Source organism: Malaclemys terrapin, chromosome 4 (assembly GCF_027887155.1).
Source record: "Malaclemys terrapin pileata isolate rMalTer1 chromosome 4, rMalTer1.hap1, whole genome shotgun sequence".
In the NCBI taxonomy this organism is placed as follows: domain Eukaryota; kingdom Metazoa; phylum Chordata; order Testudines; family Emydidae; genus Malaclemys; species Malaclemys terrapin.
Window position 1 is genome coordinate 94384311 of NC_071508.1, and position 13685 is coordinate 94397995.

A 13685-nucleotide genomic window follows, 5' to 3' on the forward strand; every position below is an offset into this window, starting at 1 on the left:
GCCTCCGGACCCTGCGCCGCCGAAGCCCGGGCGGGGAAGTGCCCGGCTGGGGGCGCAGGGTCCGGAGGCAAGGGGGCTGCCCAAAGCCCAAGCGCTACCGGCTTCACGGTTTGCCGGGCAGTCTCCAGACCCTGCGCCCCCGGCTGGGTGCTTCCCCTCCCAGGCTCCAGCTGCACTGGGGAAGCGCCAGCCAGGGGCGCAGGGTCTGGGGGCTGCCCGGCAAACCGTGAAGCTAGTAGCGCTCGGGCAGCCCTTTCCGCATGGCTGGGAGTGGGAGGGAGGAGGGGGCGGTGTTAGGGTGGGGTTGGGGCGGAGTTGGGGTGGGGCTGGGGTGGGAAATGAGCGGGGCCAGGACCCCGTGGAGGGTCCTCTTTTTTTATTTGTTAAGTATGGTAACCCTAACGGAGCTGTCTGGCCCCCACTCCTGTAATGGCTAGTTTTATTTAGGAATTGAATTTTATACTAAAATGGCAAAAGTTACTGGGGGCAATAAGGGCAGAATCCTCCATTAAAATATACGAATTCTAGTTCGGCCAGACATCAGGAAGGTGTGCCCCATGCTTCTGTGTCCCACTGTGTTCCCAACTCCCACATGGTCCAAGTGACTCTTTCCCATGGGCAACAGCAAGCGCTGAGGGAACTTCACCTGGATAACTCCTCTCCCTCAATTCCCTGGTAGCTACCTGTGCTGCTCAGAGTGATGGGGTCTTAAATCTTGTGAGAACTGGGAGCTGCGGGGCCCTCCATGCACGTAAGCAGAACGACCCTCACCATCGTGAGATTTAGAGAACACTCACCAGTAAGCCTTGTCCCGATGTCTAGGGATAGGGCAGGGCTAATAAGAAAGTGAGCGTTACATCTTACTATTGGGCTTAGATTTTCCTTAGACATGTTCAGCAATCATACTCGCTGCCATATTGTGGAGCTGCTGCCTTATAACAACTCCCTCAGGTTGCCAGCGTATAGCACTGGAGTAAAAGCTGACTACCATTCAGTTGCCACAGCTTTTTGATGTTGACATTGTGTTTGAGGGTGAGGAAAGGCTGCTTTCTCTTCAACTCTAGCAGTCGGCATGGTTCTTTGCCTATATTTGCATAGGAGAGTTTGTTTCCCTGGCTTCTGACTCTGTTTTGTTCAGGTGAGGCTATTAGGGAAATCAGGGGAGTGGAAAAAGAGGGGAGAGCTGAGATTAAAGCTGAATCACTGGGTTGCTGGTTTATAAACTATCTTTCTACTGTCCCATTTTAGCTGGGGCATGAATTATAGGGCTGATACCTCTCCTGCTTTTTAATTATCTCATCCCTGTTTTTACATGGCAATCTCATGTAAAATGGCACCGTGTTGGATTGTGTTGTGAAATTGCAGCATGACATGCGGAAACTGTCGTGATATAATAAGGGAGTGTGGTCTGAGCTTTAGACTGGGAGCTAGAATTCATGGGTTCTATCTGCAGCTCTGACTCTGTGGGCTAGGGCAAGCAACCTTTATGTATGACAGCCATATGGCCTCCCTCACCACAGTATCTGAGCACCTCACAAACATGATTGAATTTATCCTCACAACACCCCCCCTAAGTAAGGTCATTCCCATTTAACAGATGAGAAATGGAGGCACACAGAGAGTATGTGACTTGTCCAAGGTCATATGTGAAGTCTGTGGCTGGGAGTTAAAGCCAGTCCAGGGCCTTAACCGAAAGACCATCCTTCTTCCCTATTTAAAGCCTTCCCATGCCTCAATTTCCCTATCTGTGAAATGGGGATAACAATTAATTTTACTGGAGTGTTGTGAGGCTTCCTTAGTAAATGTTTATAAAGTACTTTGAGGATAAAAAGCGGCAAACATGATGTTATGTTATGGTGAGATGACAGTATCAAGATATTGCCAGTACTGAATGTGATGAGTTTGTATAGCAGAACAAACTCAAAGGTAGCAGTTCTAGATGACAGCTTTCAGACTGTCACGACTCAACTGTGAGCAACAAAGGGACCTACCTGCATGATAAGCAACACCAAATAACAGAAAAGGAAGGGGAGGAGGAGACAGCTTCTAACAAATACAGGAAACTTCTTCAACATAAACCACAATTTCTCTATTGTCTCAGTTTCATGGTATAGTACGTGGGAGATAAATAATTTGGACAACAGCCAGCAGGTCTGTAGGATGAAGTTTAAATTCAAGACTAAAATCATGTGACATGAAGCCTTTTGTAATGAGGATCAGTAGGGTTGCCAACTTTCTAATCGCACAAAACCGAACACCTCTTCCCTGAGGCCCTGCCCCTTCTCTGAGGCCCCCTCCCTCCAACACTTGCTCTCCCCCCCCTCATTCACTTTCACTGGGCTGGGGTAGGGGGTTGGGGTGAGGGCTCCAGCTGGGGGTGTGGGCTCTGGGATGGGACCAGAAATGAGGGATTCAGGGTGTGGGAGAGGGCTCTGGGCTGGGGCAGAGAGTTGGGGTGCGGGAGGGGGTGAGGGCTCTGGCTGGGGATGTGGGCCCTCGGGTGGGGCTGGGGATGAAAGGTTTGGGGTGCAGGAGGGGCTCTGGGCTGGGACTGAGGGGTTTGACATGTGGGAAGGAGTGCGGAGAATGGGCTCCAGGAGGGAGTTTGGGTGCAGGAGGTGGCTCAGGGCTGGGGAAGGTGGTTGAGGTGAAGGAGGTGGTATGGGCTCTGGGAGGGAGCTCAGGGCTGGGGTAGGGGGTGTGGGTGTGGGCTCCAGTCGGGTGGTGCTTATCTCAGGTGGCTCCCAGTCAGCAGTGCAGCAGGGCTAAGGCAGGCTCCCTGCCTACCATAGCTCCACACGGATCCTGGAAGCAGCCGACATGTCCTCAGGTGCCGCCCCCGCAACTCCCATTGGCCATGGTTCCCAGCCAATGGGAGTTGCAGGGGAGGCGCCATGGAGGCGGGGCAGCGTGCGGAGCTTCCCTGATTGCCACTCTGCCTAGGGGCCACAAGGACATGCTGGCCACTTCTGGGAGCCGTGCGGAGCCTGGGGAGGCAGGGAGCCTGCCTTAGCCCTGCTGCGCCACTGACCAGACTTTTAACAGCCTGGTCAACACTGCTGACCAGAGCCGCCAGGGTCCCTTTTCAATCAGGCATTCTGGTCGAAAACCGGACGCCTGGCAACCCTAAGGATCAGTGAAGTCTGACCTGAGCATACCAGGGGACTTGCTGTGTAGGCAGAGGCAAAAAGGGAAGCATGTGCTGTACACATACTCCTCTGCATTGGTCAGAAATCACAAAATAAAACTACAAGACTGTGCTAGAGATTCCTACTCTGTTATAAAATAAAAGTCTTATGGGTGATTTTTTAAAAAAGTCTTTGTTCTAGTCTTTCCCCTCCCCTCCCAACACTTCAAATGCATTCATGTTATGTTGGCTGTTGGAATCACCCTATGAGAGGAGGTGCTTTGCTCTTGGTAGACACAGATGCTAGTTTTATAGTCCTGGGGTGGTATCTACCTTTTCCTAAAGGTGAATATTTACCACAGACTCAACTAGCATTGAACTCTCCAAAAATATAATAGAAAATGCCTGAAAAAGAACACCTTGTAATTTATAGCATGCCTTTGGGTGTACATTGCATTTTGCAAGCACATAAGAAGTTCTGGGTACTGAGCTGTTTGAAAATCTGGCCATTTACAATCCAAATGTGAACAGAAAACTCTCTGGCAGGAAAAGAAGAGCTGGGATTTGAATTGTAAAATAGAATACAACATGTATTTGCATGTGTTTTACAAGGATATATCTTCACTGCAGAGTTAGCCCAGCCAATAGCCCAGGTGTTGCCCTAGCCCCCCTTCTCTCCACATGTAAGGGGACCAGGGCCGGCTCTGGCTTTTTTGCCGCCCAAGGCAAAAAAGCCTCCCACCGCCCCCCCACTGCCCCCGGTGGAGAGCGCGGCGGGGAGGGCGCCGAGCCTGGCCGCGGGCCCGCTCTCCCCGACCAGCCGGAGCGCCGGGGGGAGGGCGGTGAGCCCGGCTGGGACCCCGCTCTCCCCGGCGGCCAGAACGCCGGGAGGAGGGCGGAGAGCCCAGCCGGGACTCTGCTCTCCCCGGCAGCCAGAGCGCCGGGGGGAGGGCGGAGAGCCCGGCCGGGGCTCCGCTCTCCCCGGCGGCGAGCCCAGTCGCGGCCCCGCTCTTGGGCCGGAGCGCCGTGCCGCACCGCGCCGCCCTCCTCCAGGTGCTGCCCCGAGCACATGCTTGGTGGGCTGGTGCCTGGAGCCGGCCCTGAAGGGGACTGTTGGCCCCTTGTAACGATGCTGCCTTTGGTGGGACACTTCTGAGAGTGGCAATTCAGGACAAATTGCTTAGAGCAGGGCAGTTACAGCCCAAGGCACACCAAAGGCACACCAAACCAGCCAAATGGAGAGGACTTCGGTTTTACCCCACTGGCTAACCACAAGTCACACAAGCAATTCCCTTAGACACTTCAGTTTCCCAGTATCACCACCAGTGCCACTCGTTATGGGGATGAATGGTTATGAAAACCAATACCCCAGTAAAAGGAAAAAGGTTCTCCTGATCCCACAGGATCAGCCCCAGACCCAGGTCAATATACAAATCAGATCTTACCCACAAATCACGCTGTGGCCAATCCTTTAGAATCTAAAATCTAAAGGTTTATTCATAAAAGGAAAAATATATAGATGAGAACTAGAATTGGTTAAATGGAATCAGTTACATACAGTAATGGCAAAGTTCTTGGTTCAGGCTTGTAGCAGTAATGGAATAAACTTCATGTTCAAATCAAGTCTCTGGAGTACATCCATAGCTGGGATGGGTCATTCAGTCCTTTGTTCAGAGCTTCAGTTTGTAGCAAAGTCCCTCCAGAGCAGGGCCGGCTCTAACTTTTTTGCCGCCCCAGGCAAAAAAGAAGAGCACCGCCCCGCTGTAACACCCCCCTCTCCCCCCAGCACCGCATCGCACTGCGCCATGCCGCGCCGCCCAACCCCCCGCCCCCCTGAGCACTGCGCCACTCCGCTCAACCCCCCGCCCCCCCTCAGCGCCGCGCCGGGCCGCCCAAAGGCCCCCCCTCCCCCCGAGCGCCTCGCTGGGCCGCCCAAACCCCCGGAGTGCCAGCCCAGCCAACCCCCACCCCCACCCCGAGCGCCTCGCCGGGCTGTCCAAATCCCCGGAGCGCACTGCACTGCACCACCGAAACGCCCCCCGCACTGCCCGGCCGAAACAAAAACAAAAAAACAAAAAAAAAAACCCTCAAGCACCGCCCCGCCAAACAAAAAAAAACAAACAAAAAAACCCACCGCGAGCGCCCCCCACTACCCCAACATTGGCCGTCCCTTCTAAAGTGCCGCCCCAAGCACGTGCTTCGTCGGCTGGTGCCTGGAGCCGGCCCTGCTCCAGAGGCAAGAAGCAGGATTGAAGACAAGGTGGAGGGGTTTTCAGGACCTTTTATATTCTCTGCCCATGGAAGGTTACAGCAGCAAAATGGAGTTTGGAGCCACATGGGCAAGCCACATGTCCATGCATGACTGGGTTCTTTACAGGCCGATGCCATTGTTTACATGTTAGTTTGAATGTTCCCAGGAAAGCTCAGATGTGGATTGGTGTCTCCCAAAGTCCATTGTCAGTTAAGTGTTTCTTGATTGGGCACTTACTGAGAATAGTTCTTTCTCAAGAAGCTGACCAAATGCTTCACTGAGGGCATGGCTACACTTGCAGATGTAGAGCAGTTTGAGTTAAACCAGCCTTCGTAGAGTGCAGTAGGGAAAGCGCTGTAATCTGTCCATCCTGACAGCTGACAGCGCACTGGCATGCCCACATTAGCAGGTCTTGCAACAGCCACAGAAAGCAGTGCATTGTGGTAGCTATCCCAGCATGGAAGTGGCTGCAACGTGCTTTTCAAATGGGGGTGGGGTGGGGTGCAGTGTGACAGGGAGTGTGTTGTGTGTATGTGTGGGGAGAGAGTGGGTTTTTGGGGGGCTGAGAGCATGTCAGCATGCTGTCTTGTAAGTTCAGACAGCAGCAGACCTCCCCCCGCACCTCTCTGTCTCACACACAGGCAATCTCGGAGCAGATAAGCATGCCAGCTGTCAAACGGAGCTTTCAAAGGGCATATCCAAAACAATGACAAGAGTGGCCACTTGACTCAAGGGGATTATGGGACGTTTCTGGAGGCTGATCAGAGCACAATAATGCAACACCTCGTTCACACTGACGCTGGGGCGCTCCAGCAGGGGCGCATCAAATGTTATTCTACTCGCCGAGGTGGAGTACCAGGAGCACTCTAGCTGTGGAGTCAGAATGCTCTAGGTGCCTTGCCAGTGTGGACGGGTAGTGAGCTAGTGCGCCCGGGGCTCCTTTAATGCACTGTAATGTGCAAGTGTAGCCAAGCCCTGAGGCTACTTAGAATCAAAACACTTTGAGATACAAATACATAGCCAATATTCATAACTTCAACTACAAAAATGATACACACATATAGACAGCATAATCATACCCAGCAAATCATAACCTTTCCATAGACACCTTACACGACAACCTTTGTACAATAGTTGCTGCAAATCTACAATAGTGGTTGCAACAATGATCTATACGGTCACAGGATATGTCAGTAACGTCACACCCCTTTCTAAAACTTAGTGGGGGGTTTTGATTGGCTAGCTCCCAGTACCAAAAAAAGGGGAAGGATCGATGGGAAATCAGGAGCCTGAGACTGACAGTCCCCAAGAACAATGGGGAGAGGCCAATGCTCCAGGTCAGCCTGATTGAGAGGTGGGCAGGCTAATGAGGGAGTCAGGAGGTTCCCTCCTCCATGAGAGCTGGAATTGCCTGGAACAGACTACCGACAGAGTGGGGCCGAGCTAAGGAGAAAGCAGGAGCCCGAGCTGAGCTGGAGAGCAGGGTCGCGCCGGCCAGAGAGAACCAGAGAAGTAGTCCTGAGAGCAGACCTGTGCTGGGAGGAGAGCTGCAGCAACCAGAGCCAGAGGGGCCAGAGAAGCAGCCCAGGGGGCTGGAGGCAGAGCAGCAGCAGTGCTGAGGCAGAGTGGAGCTGGGGCTGGAGCTAGAGCTGTCCAGAGTGGGGTGCAGTGAGCAACCCGGAAGAATGACAGAGGAGCTGGGCAGCGGGCCCAGCACAGGGAGACGCCCCAGCCAAGGGGCCGTACAGGCCAGACTTGGAGGGGGATCATAACCCCGACAGGGGGCTGACACTGGGAAGACGGGTCCTGCCACCTAGAGCCTGAAGGCCTGTGGCCACCGCCAGAGCAAGTGTCCAACCTGCAGCAGCCCTGTAGCACAGCCAGGGCCTGAGAAGGGGCCTGGGACGTGTGAGGAACAGACTGTGGACTTCCCTTACATTCCAGAGATGCTGTTTGTGATGTCCCCTTCCCACAGAGCAGGGTGACATGTTTTCCTTTAACCTTTCCCATTTTTCCTTATTTTTTCAAATTACTTGCTGTTTAATAAATTGTATTTGCTTTGAACTGTATGGAATGATCAGTGGGTCAGGAAGCATCCAGAGCAGAGAGAGCATCCAGGAGTGGGGACACCCTAGACCCTGACTTAAGTGACCACAACAAGGTTGGGGATTTGAGCCCTAGGAATCCTGGGCCCCGCCTTGTTGGGGTTACAAGGACTCTGCCACACAGGAGAGTGGAAGGAGAGCCCTCGAGCTCAGGCAGGCCTCTGGATAAAGGGAGTGAGAGCAAGGACTCAGATCTTTTCGCTAGCCCATTTCACCAGGGTAGTGTATAAGCCAGGAAAGTTCCCCACAATAGGGGGACCATTCCCCTGATTACACATGCACAAAAACTTCTAACCCTGGCTAAGAGGGTGCTTTAAGCCTGAGCTAGCAAGCACAGCTGAGGGCATAGCTTTGATCTTGGGTTTTGCTTCAGTCTGGGCTGGCAGCCCACCCTACTTTGTGGAGAAAATACAGGATAATCAAGCACTGGTGCTGGTAGACCTCCAATCCTATCCCACAGCTCTACCTGGGATGTACTTTCTGGTCTATCTTCTCCCTTCTTCTGCACTGGCTTTTTGACCTCAAGTTTGCCTGCTTCGTTTCTGCTGCACTTCCAAAGCATTTGAATGGAGGTGCTGTCCAAGAAGCCCTCCTCGTGCTGCCAGTTGGCCAGAAGATGTGATGTCAGTAAGACCCATAATTTGGGGGAATTTGTATGCTTAATGGATAAGAAAGAAAGAGAGAAAGAAAGAGCAGTCCCAGTCAGGTGCACTACAAATCACTTTGAAGTTTGCAGACTGAATTCCTTAATGACATTCTCATTAAAAATTCTTGCAGCCAAATGCTGTTTGCTTTTGCCTTCAAAGCTATCTGCAGTAATGAGGAGTATTTCCCCTTGGAAATTATTTACCTAAAGCATTGTTCTCATGTTCTTCCTACAGACAGCACTCCATGCTAGGTAAGAGAGAGCACCAGGCAAATGAATTAATAGAATGGTCCACTTTAATATATCACTAAGAACTATAGGATAGCACACCAGGAATTCATCCCAGTACATGGACTAGTACAGCACCAGTGTGGATGCAGTTACATGGGTAGCATTTAGCATGGACGGAGCATCCCCACTGCAAAGCTAGCCACACCAGGGTAGGCTAGCTTGGGCTTACTGTGAGGTGAAGACATAGAATCATAGGACTGGAAGGGACCTTGAGAGGTCATCTAGTCCAGCCCCCTGCACTCATGGCAGGACTAAGTATTATCTAGATCATCCCTGACAGGTATTTGTCTAACTTGCTCTTAAAAATCTCCAATGATGAAGATTCCACAACTTCCCTAGGCAATTTATTCCAGTGCTTAATCACCCTGACAGTTAGGAAGTTTTTCCTAATGTTCAACCTAAATCTCCCTTGCTGCAATTTAAGCCCATTGCTTCTTGTCCTATCCTCGGAGGTTAAGAAGAACAATTCTTCTCCCTCCTCCTTTTAACAACCTTTTATGTACTTGAAAACTGTTATTATGTCCCCTCTTAGTCTTCTCTTCTCCAGACTGAACAAACCCAATTTTTTCAATCTTCCCTTATAGGTCATGTTTTCTAGACCTTTAATCATTTTTGTTGCTCTTCTCTGGACTTTCTCCAATTTATCCACATCTTTCCTGAAATGTGGCACCCAGAACTGGACACAATACTCCAGTTGAGGCCTAATCAGAGTGGAGTAGAGCAGAAGAATGACTTCTTGTGTCATGCTCACAACACTCCTGCTAATACATCCCAGAATGATGTTTGCTTTTTTTGCAACAGCGTTACACTGTTGACTCATATTTAGCTTGTGGTCCACTATGACCTCCAGCTCCCTTTCTGCAGTACCCCTTCCTAGGCAGTTATTTCCCATTTTGTATGTGAGCAACTGATTGTACCTTACGTGGGCCAAATTCAGAGGTGAGTGAAAGTGATTCTAAGAGACTGCAACTTACACTTTCCTCAGCTTGCAAGTTAGTGTAGTGTAGTGTAGACTCAGGGTACATCTACACTACAGGGGGGAGTCGATTTAAGATACGCAAATTCAGCTACGTGAATAGCGTAGCTGAATTCGACGTATCGCAGCCGACTTACCCCGCTGTGAGGACGGCGGCAAAATCGACTTCTGCGGCTTTCTGTCGGCGGCGCTTACTCCCACCTCCGCTGCTGGAGTAAGAGCGCCGATTTGGGGATCGATTGTCGCGTCCCGATGGGACGCGATAAATCGATCCCCGAGAGGTCGATTTCTACCCACCGATTCAGGCGGGTAGTGTAGACCTAGCCATAGTCTCCCTTATACCTACACCCACTAGACATCACCTCTGAATCTGGCCCTGAATCTGGTAGTGAATTAGAAGTTTAGCTGCACATATGCAGCATGAAGTCTTTGGGCCTGCTTCTGCTCCCACTGAAGTCAATGGCAGTTTTGCTATTGACTTCAAGAGGGGCAGGATCAGGCCCTTTGTTTGGTTTTGGCTGGAGGATTACATTTATATAGTGAATTTAATGCTCTTCTTTCATGATTCGTGAATGTTACTTATTTCATTGTAAATGGTGCCCAGCACCTCAGCACCTTACATTTGGGAGATTTTACATGGTGATGAAGAAAATTAATGAAAAATAATTCTACAAAGATTCTGTAAAAATTGACATGTATTATCCCTAATGTGATAGAGTAATGAAATGCATATTACACCAATCAGATAAGGTCTATACTTGTCTAACTCAGGCTCTGGTGGACCACAGTTGGGGAGGGAGGAGAGATGGAGGGAAGGCAGGTTCCAGAAGTTAGGGGCTCTGACACTCATTTTACAGAGGGACCAAGACCAAGACCTGGCAGCAAGTGTGACTCAAGCGATCGCAACTACTGGCACAAGACACAGAGAGAGAGTCCATCTCTCAGATAACTGGGTCCTAGACCATGCAGGGCTTTAAAGATCATAACTAACACTTCCAACTGCACTGGGAAGAGATGATGTTATGGTGATGCTGGAATAAGGAGTACAGCAGTAATCTAGCCTTAAGGCTATCATGTGATGGCGACAAGCAGCCTGGCTCTAATAAGCTCAGGAACCCTGCTTCAGCAGTGTCTGTCACCTTATTCCATATGTTACAACATCTGCAATATCTGCAAATTTGGATTGGAGATAGGGTTGCCAGGTGTCCGGTTTTTGACCGGAACACCCAGTCGAAAAGGGACCCTAGCGGCTCCAGTCAGCACTGCTGACCGGGCCGTTAAAAGTCCGGTTGGTGTGGGGCTGGCAGGCTACCTACCTGGCTCCACATGGCTCTCAGGAAGCGGTCAGCATATCCCTCTGGCTCCTAGGCATAGGGGCGGCCACCGGGACTCCATGCCCTGCCCCAAGTGCCAGCTTCGGAGCTCAATGGGAGCTGCCAGGGCGGTATCTGTGGGCAGGGGCAGCACACAGAGCCGCCTGGCTGTGCCTCTGCTTAGGAGCTGGAGGGATATGCCGGCCGCTTCCTTGGAGCCGCCTGAGCTAAGTAACACCTGGAGCCCACACCCCAAATCCCCTCCCGCACCCAAACCCCCTGCCCCAGTCCTGAGCCCCCTCCCACACCTCAAACCTATCATCCCCGGCCCTACTCCAGAGCCCACATCCCCAGCCGGAGCCCTCACCCTCCCCACACCCCAACCCACACCCCCAGCCTTGAGCCTGTATGCCCTCCTGCACCCCAACCCCCTGCCCCAGCTTGGTGAAAATGAGCAAGTGAGGGTGGGGGAGAGTGAGCAATGGAGGGAAGGGGGATAAAATTAGCAGGGGCGGGGCCTCAAAGAAGGGGTGGGGCAGGGGTGGGGCAAGGGTGTTCAGTTTTTTGAGAATAGAAAGTTGGCAACCCTAACTGGAGATCTTGCAAGAAGAAAGTTTCTCCTGAGATCTCTTGGTCAGATCAGAAATGCCAGGCTGCTCTAGTACTTCTTCACATTCCCACTGGACCCAGGAAGTACAGGAGCCCACAGTGAAAATGAATAATTTAAAAAGTTTATATTCCAGCTTCCATAAAGGTTGAATGGAAATTTGGATAAAGGTTTGGGATGGGTCTTGTTTTCCTGGTGTCAGTTTACCCATCCCCCTTCATTCGTACCTTGTTTCCCTTTGCAGAGCCAGAAGCTCCGAGAGGTTTTTAACTTGGATTTCCCAGACAACAACTTCCTGCTCAAAACTCTGACTGTTGTGACCGGCACCGATATGGTGGATCTCACATTCCACAATTTTGTCTCCTACAAAGAGAGAGTTGGCAAGGTATCCGAGACCTTAGGGGAATGGACCACCAGGGACGTCTAGGAATCACGGTATAAGTGGAAAGAGGGAGGGTGGGAATTCTAAATCTCTGATTCTTGAGCATGACTGACAAGCTCACCGGCTGCAAGGGACAGGAATCCAATTCCAAAAGAGAGGGGGGTACAGTGTCTTTGAGCTCCTGCAAGCAGAAGGAGGGAATTGATGTGCTGCTACTGTTCACTTCATCCTCCTCCTCCTGCAGTTAAAGTGGACGAAGAGAAGGAGAGGAGGGTAAGTGCAAGGTCCCACTGTAAGCAGGTGTAGAAACAGGAGCTTAAGATTAGGCAGGTGGAGGGACCAGAGGGTGCGCACTGCTCCTCAATGTAGCCAGGCTGCGAGGACGGGATGGGAGGTCAGCGCCATTCAGCGTGCAGATGCCATGTCCTGATTGGTGCCACTTTTCTAACCTCTGATTGCATTTATTTTGTTCCCAGAGCTGGGCTGAGGATATCATGGCCATCGTTAGAAACCCACTGACATTCAATGCATCTCGCTACACTTTCCTGGAGAAAATGTAAGTGGTTTCCAATTAATGTTCCTCTTTAAAACTCCAACCCATTGCTCTCCCTGCCTGTCTCCATAGGGAATGATGCCAGGGTGGGCTCCTTGGGAGCAAAGGGCTTCTGCAATTCAGCAACAAACCTTGTCTAAACTCAGTTGCCCATAACAACAGGTGCAATGCCGGTATTTGGGCTGTATGTCACTTTGGGTGCATGTACACTGCACCCTTCCTTTAGCGGTGTGTAGGGTGTATACGTGCGTAGTCTCCGTAGAATGGGTATAAATAACAGTGTAAACAGTGAAGCCTGGCTTAGGCGAGCAGAGTAAAGACATGCTTGAAGGGTGTGGGTACGTACCCGAGTACATGCCCTAGATGGTTCTCTACTCACCCAAGCCATGCCTACCCATTTACACTGCTGTTTTTAGCAATGTAGCATCCTGTTGCCTCCCCATTGATGGAGCCCTTCCCCCACTGAAGGAAAGGCTCTAGTAGTGGTGAAAGGGTGTCCATTACTTGCAATGATTGGCTGTGGTCAGTTTGGAATCCCTGAGTCGTCTTCTTCTGCATCTGCCATCTGTAGTTTTCTCTGTTGATTGTTCTTTCTGAGAAACAAGCTGTAGATGTTGATGGTTTTCTGTTGAAGTCTCCACTGTTAGTCTCAATCACATATGATCTGGGTGCTGAATTCTTTTTCTTTATGACAGCTGAAGTTGTCCATTCTTTTTCCCCATCCAGTTTGACGTGAACATGGTCACCAGGTTCTAGACCTGGCAGTTCTCTAACTGAGTGACATCTGTTGTAAAAGCGTTCATAAGCTTTATTAGCCTTTTTATCCAATTTGGCTACTCTCTTCATCCTGGCCACTTTGGAAATAGGTTCTTTTCCAAAGTTGGAATAGTAGTTCTGAGTTGTCTTCCCATCAGGATTTGTGCTAAACTATATCCAGTAGTGGCTAATGGTGTTGATCTGTAACACAGAAAAGCAAGGAAAGGGTCTTCCTACTGTAAGATTTTCTTAGCCATCTGTACAGCTCTTTCAGACTCTCCATTTGCTTCTGGGTAACACCGGCTGCTAGTAATATAGTCAAAATCATATTTCGTTTGGAATGACAAACTCTGCTGCAGTGAATTGTGGTCCATTGTCCATTACTAGTTGTTCTGGAATACCAAAGTGATCAAAAATGGACTTCAGTTTCTCAATAACACTGGGGCATATTATGTCTTTCAAATACACTATTTCCACGTACGTGGAAAAATAGTCCATGACGACTAGGTAATGATGTCCTCTGAATTCACATAAATCTGCAGCGAGTCTCTTCCAAGGTCCGTCTGGTAGAGGTGCTGTTATTAAAGATTCCTTGTATTGTGTTTTGATCTGTTAGTTTTGCAATGTTCATGTGCAGATACTTTATTCTTTATGTCCTTGCTGATGCCTGGCCACCTG

The 13685-nt window shown here is 50.6% G+C and overlaps 1 protein-coding gene across 1 annotated transcript in view; it reads left to right on the forward strand.

Annotated features, from left to right (window-relative positions):
• PLCB2 (phospholipase C beta 2) overlaps positions 1-13685 on the forward strand; it is a 66823-nt gene that overhangs the window by 13634 nt on the left and 39504 nt on the right. The window contains exons 4-5 of the mRNA XM_054024754.1: positions 11561-11701; positions 12175-12254. Coding sequence (XP_053880729.1) covers positions 11561-11701; positions 12175-12254 — 221 coding nt within the window. The remainder of the gene's footprint in view (positions 1-11560; positions 11702-12174; positions 12255-13685) is intronic.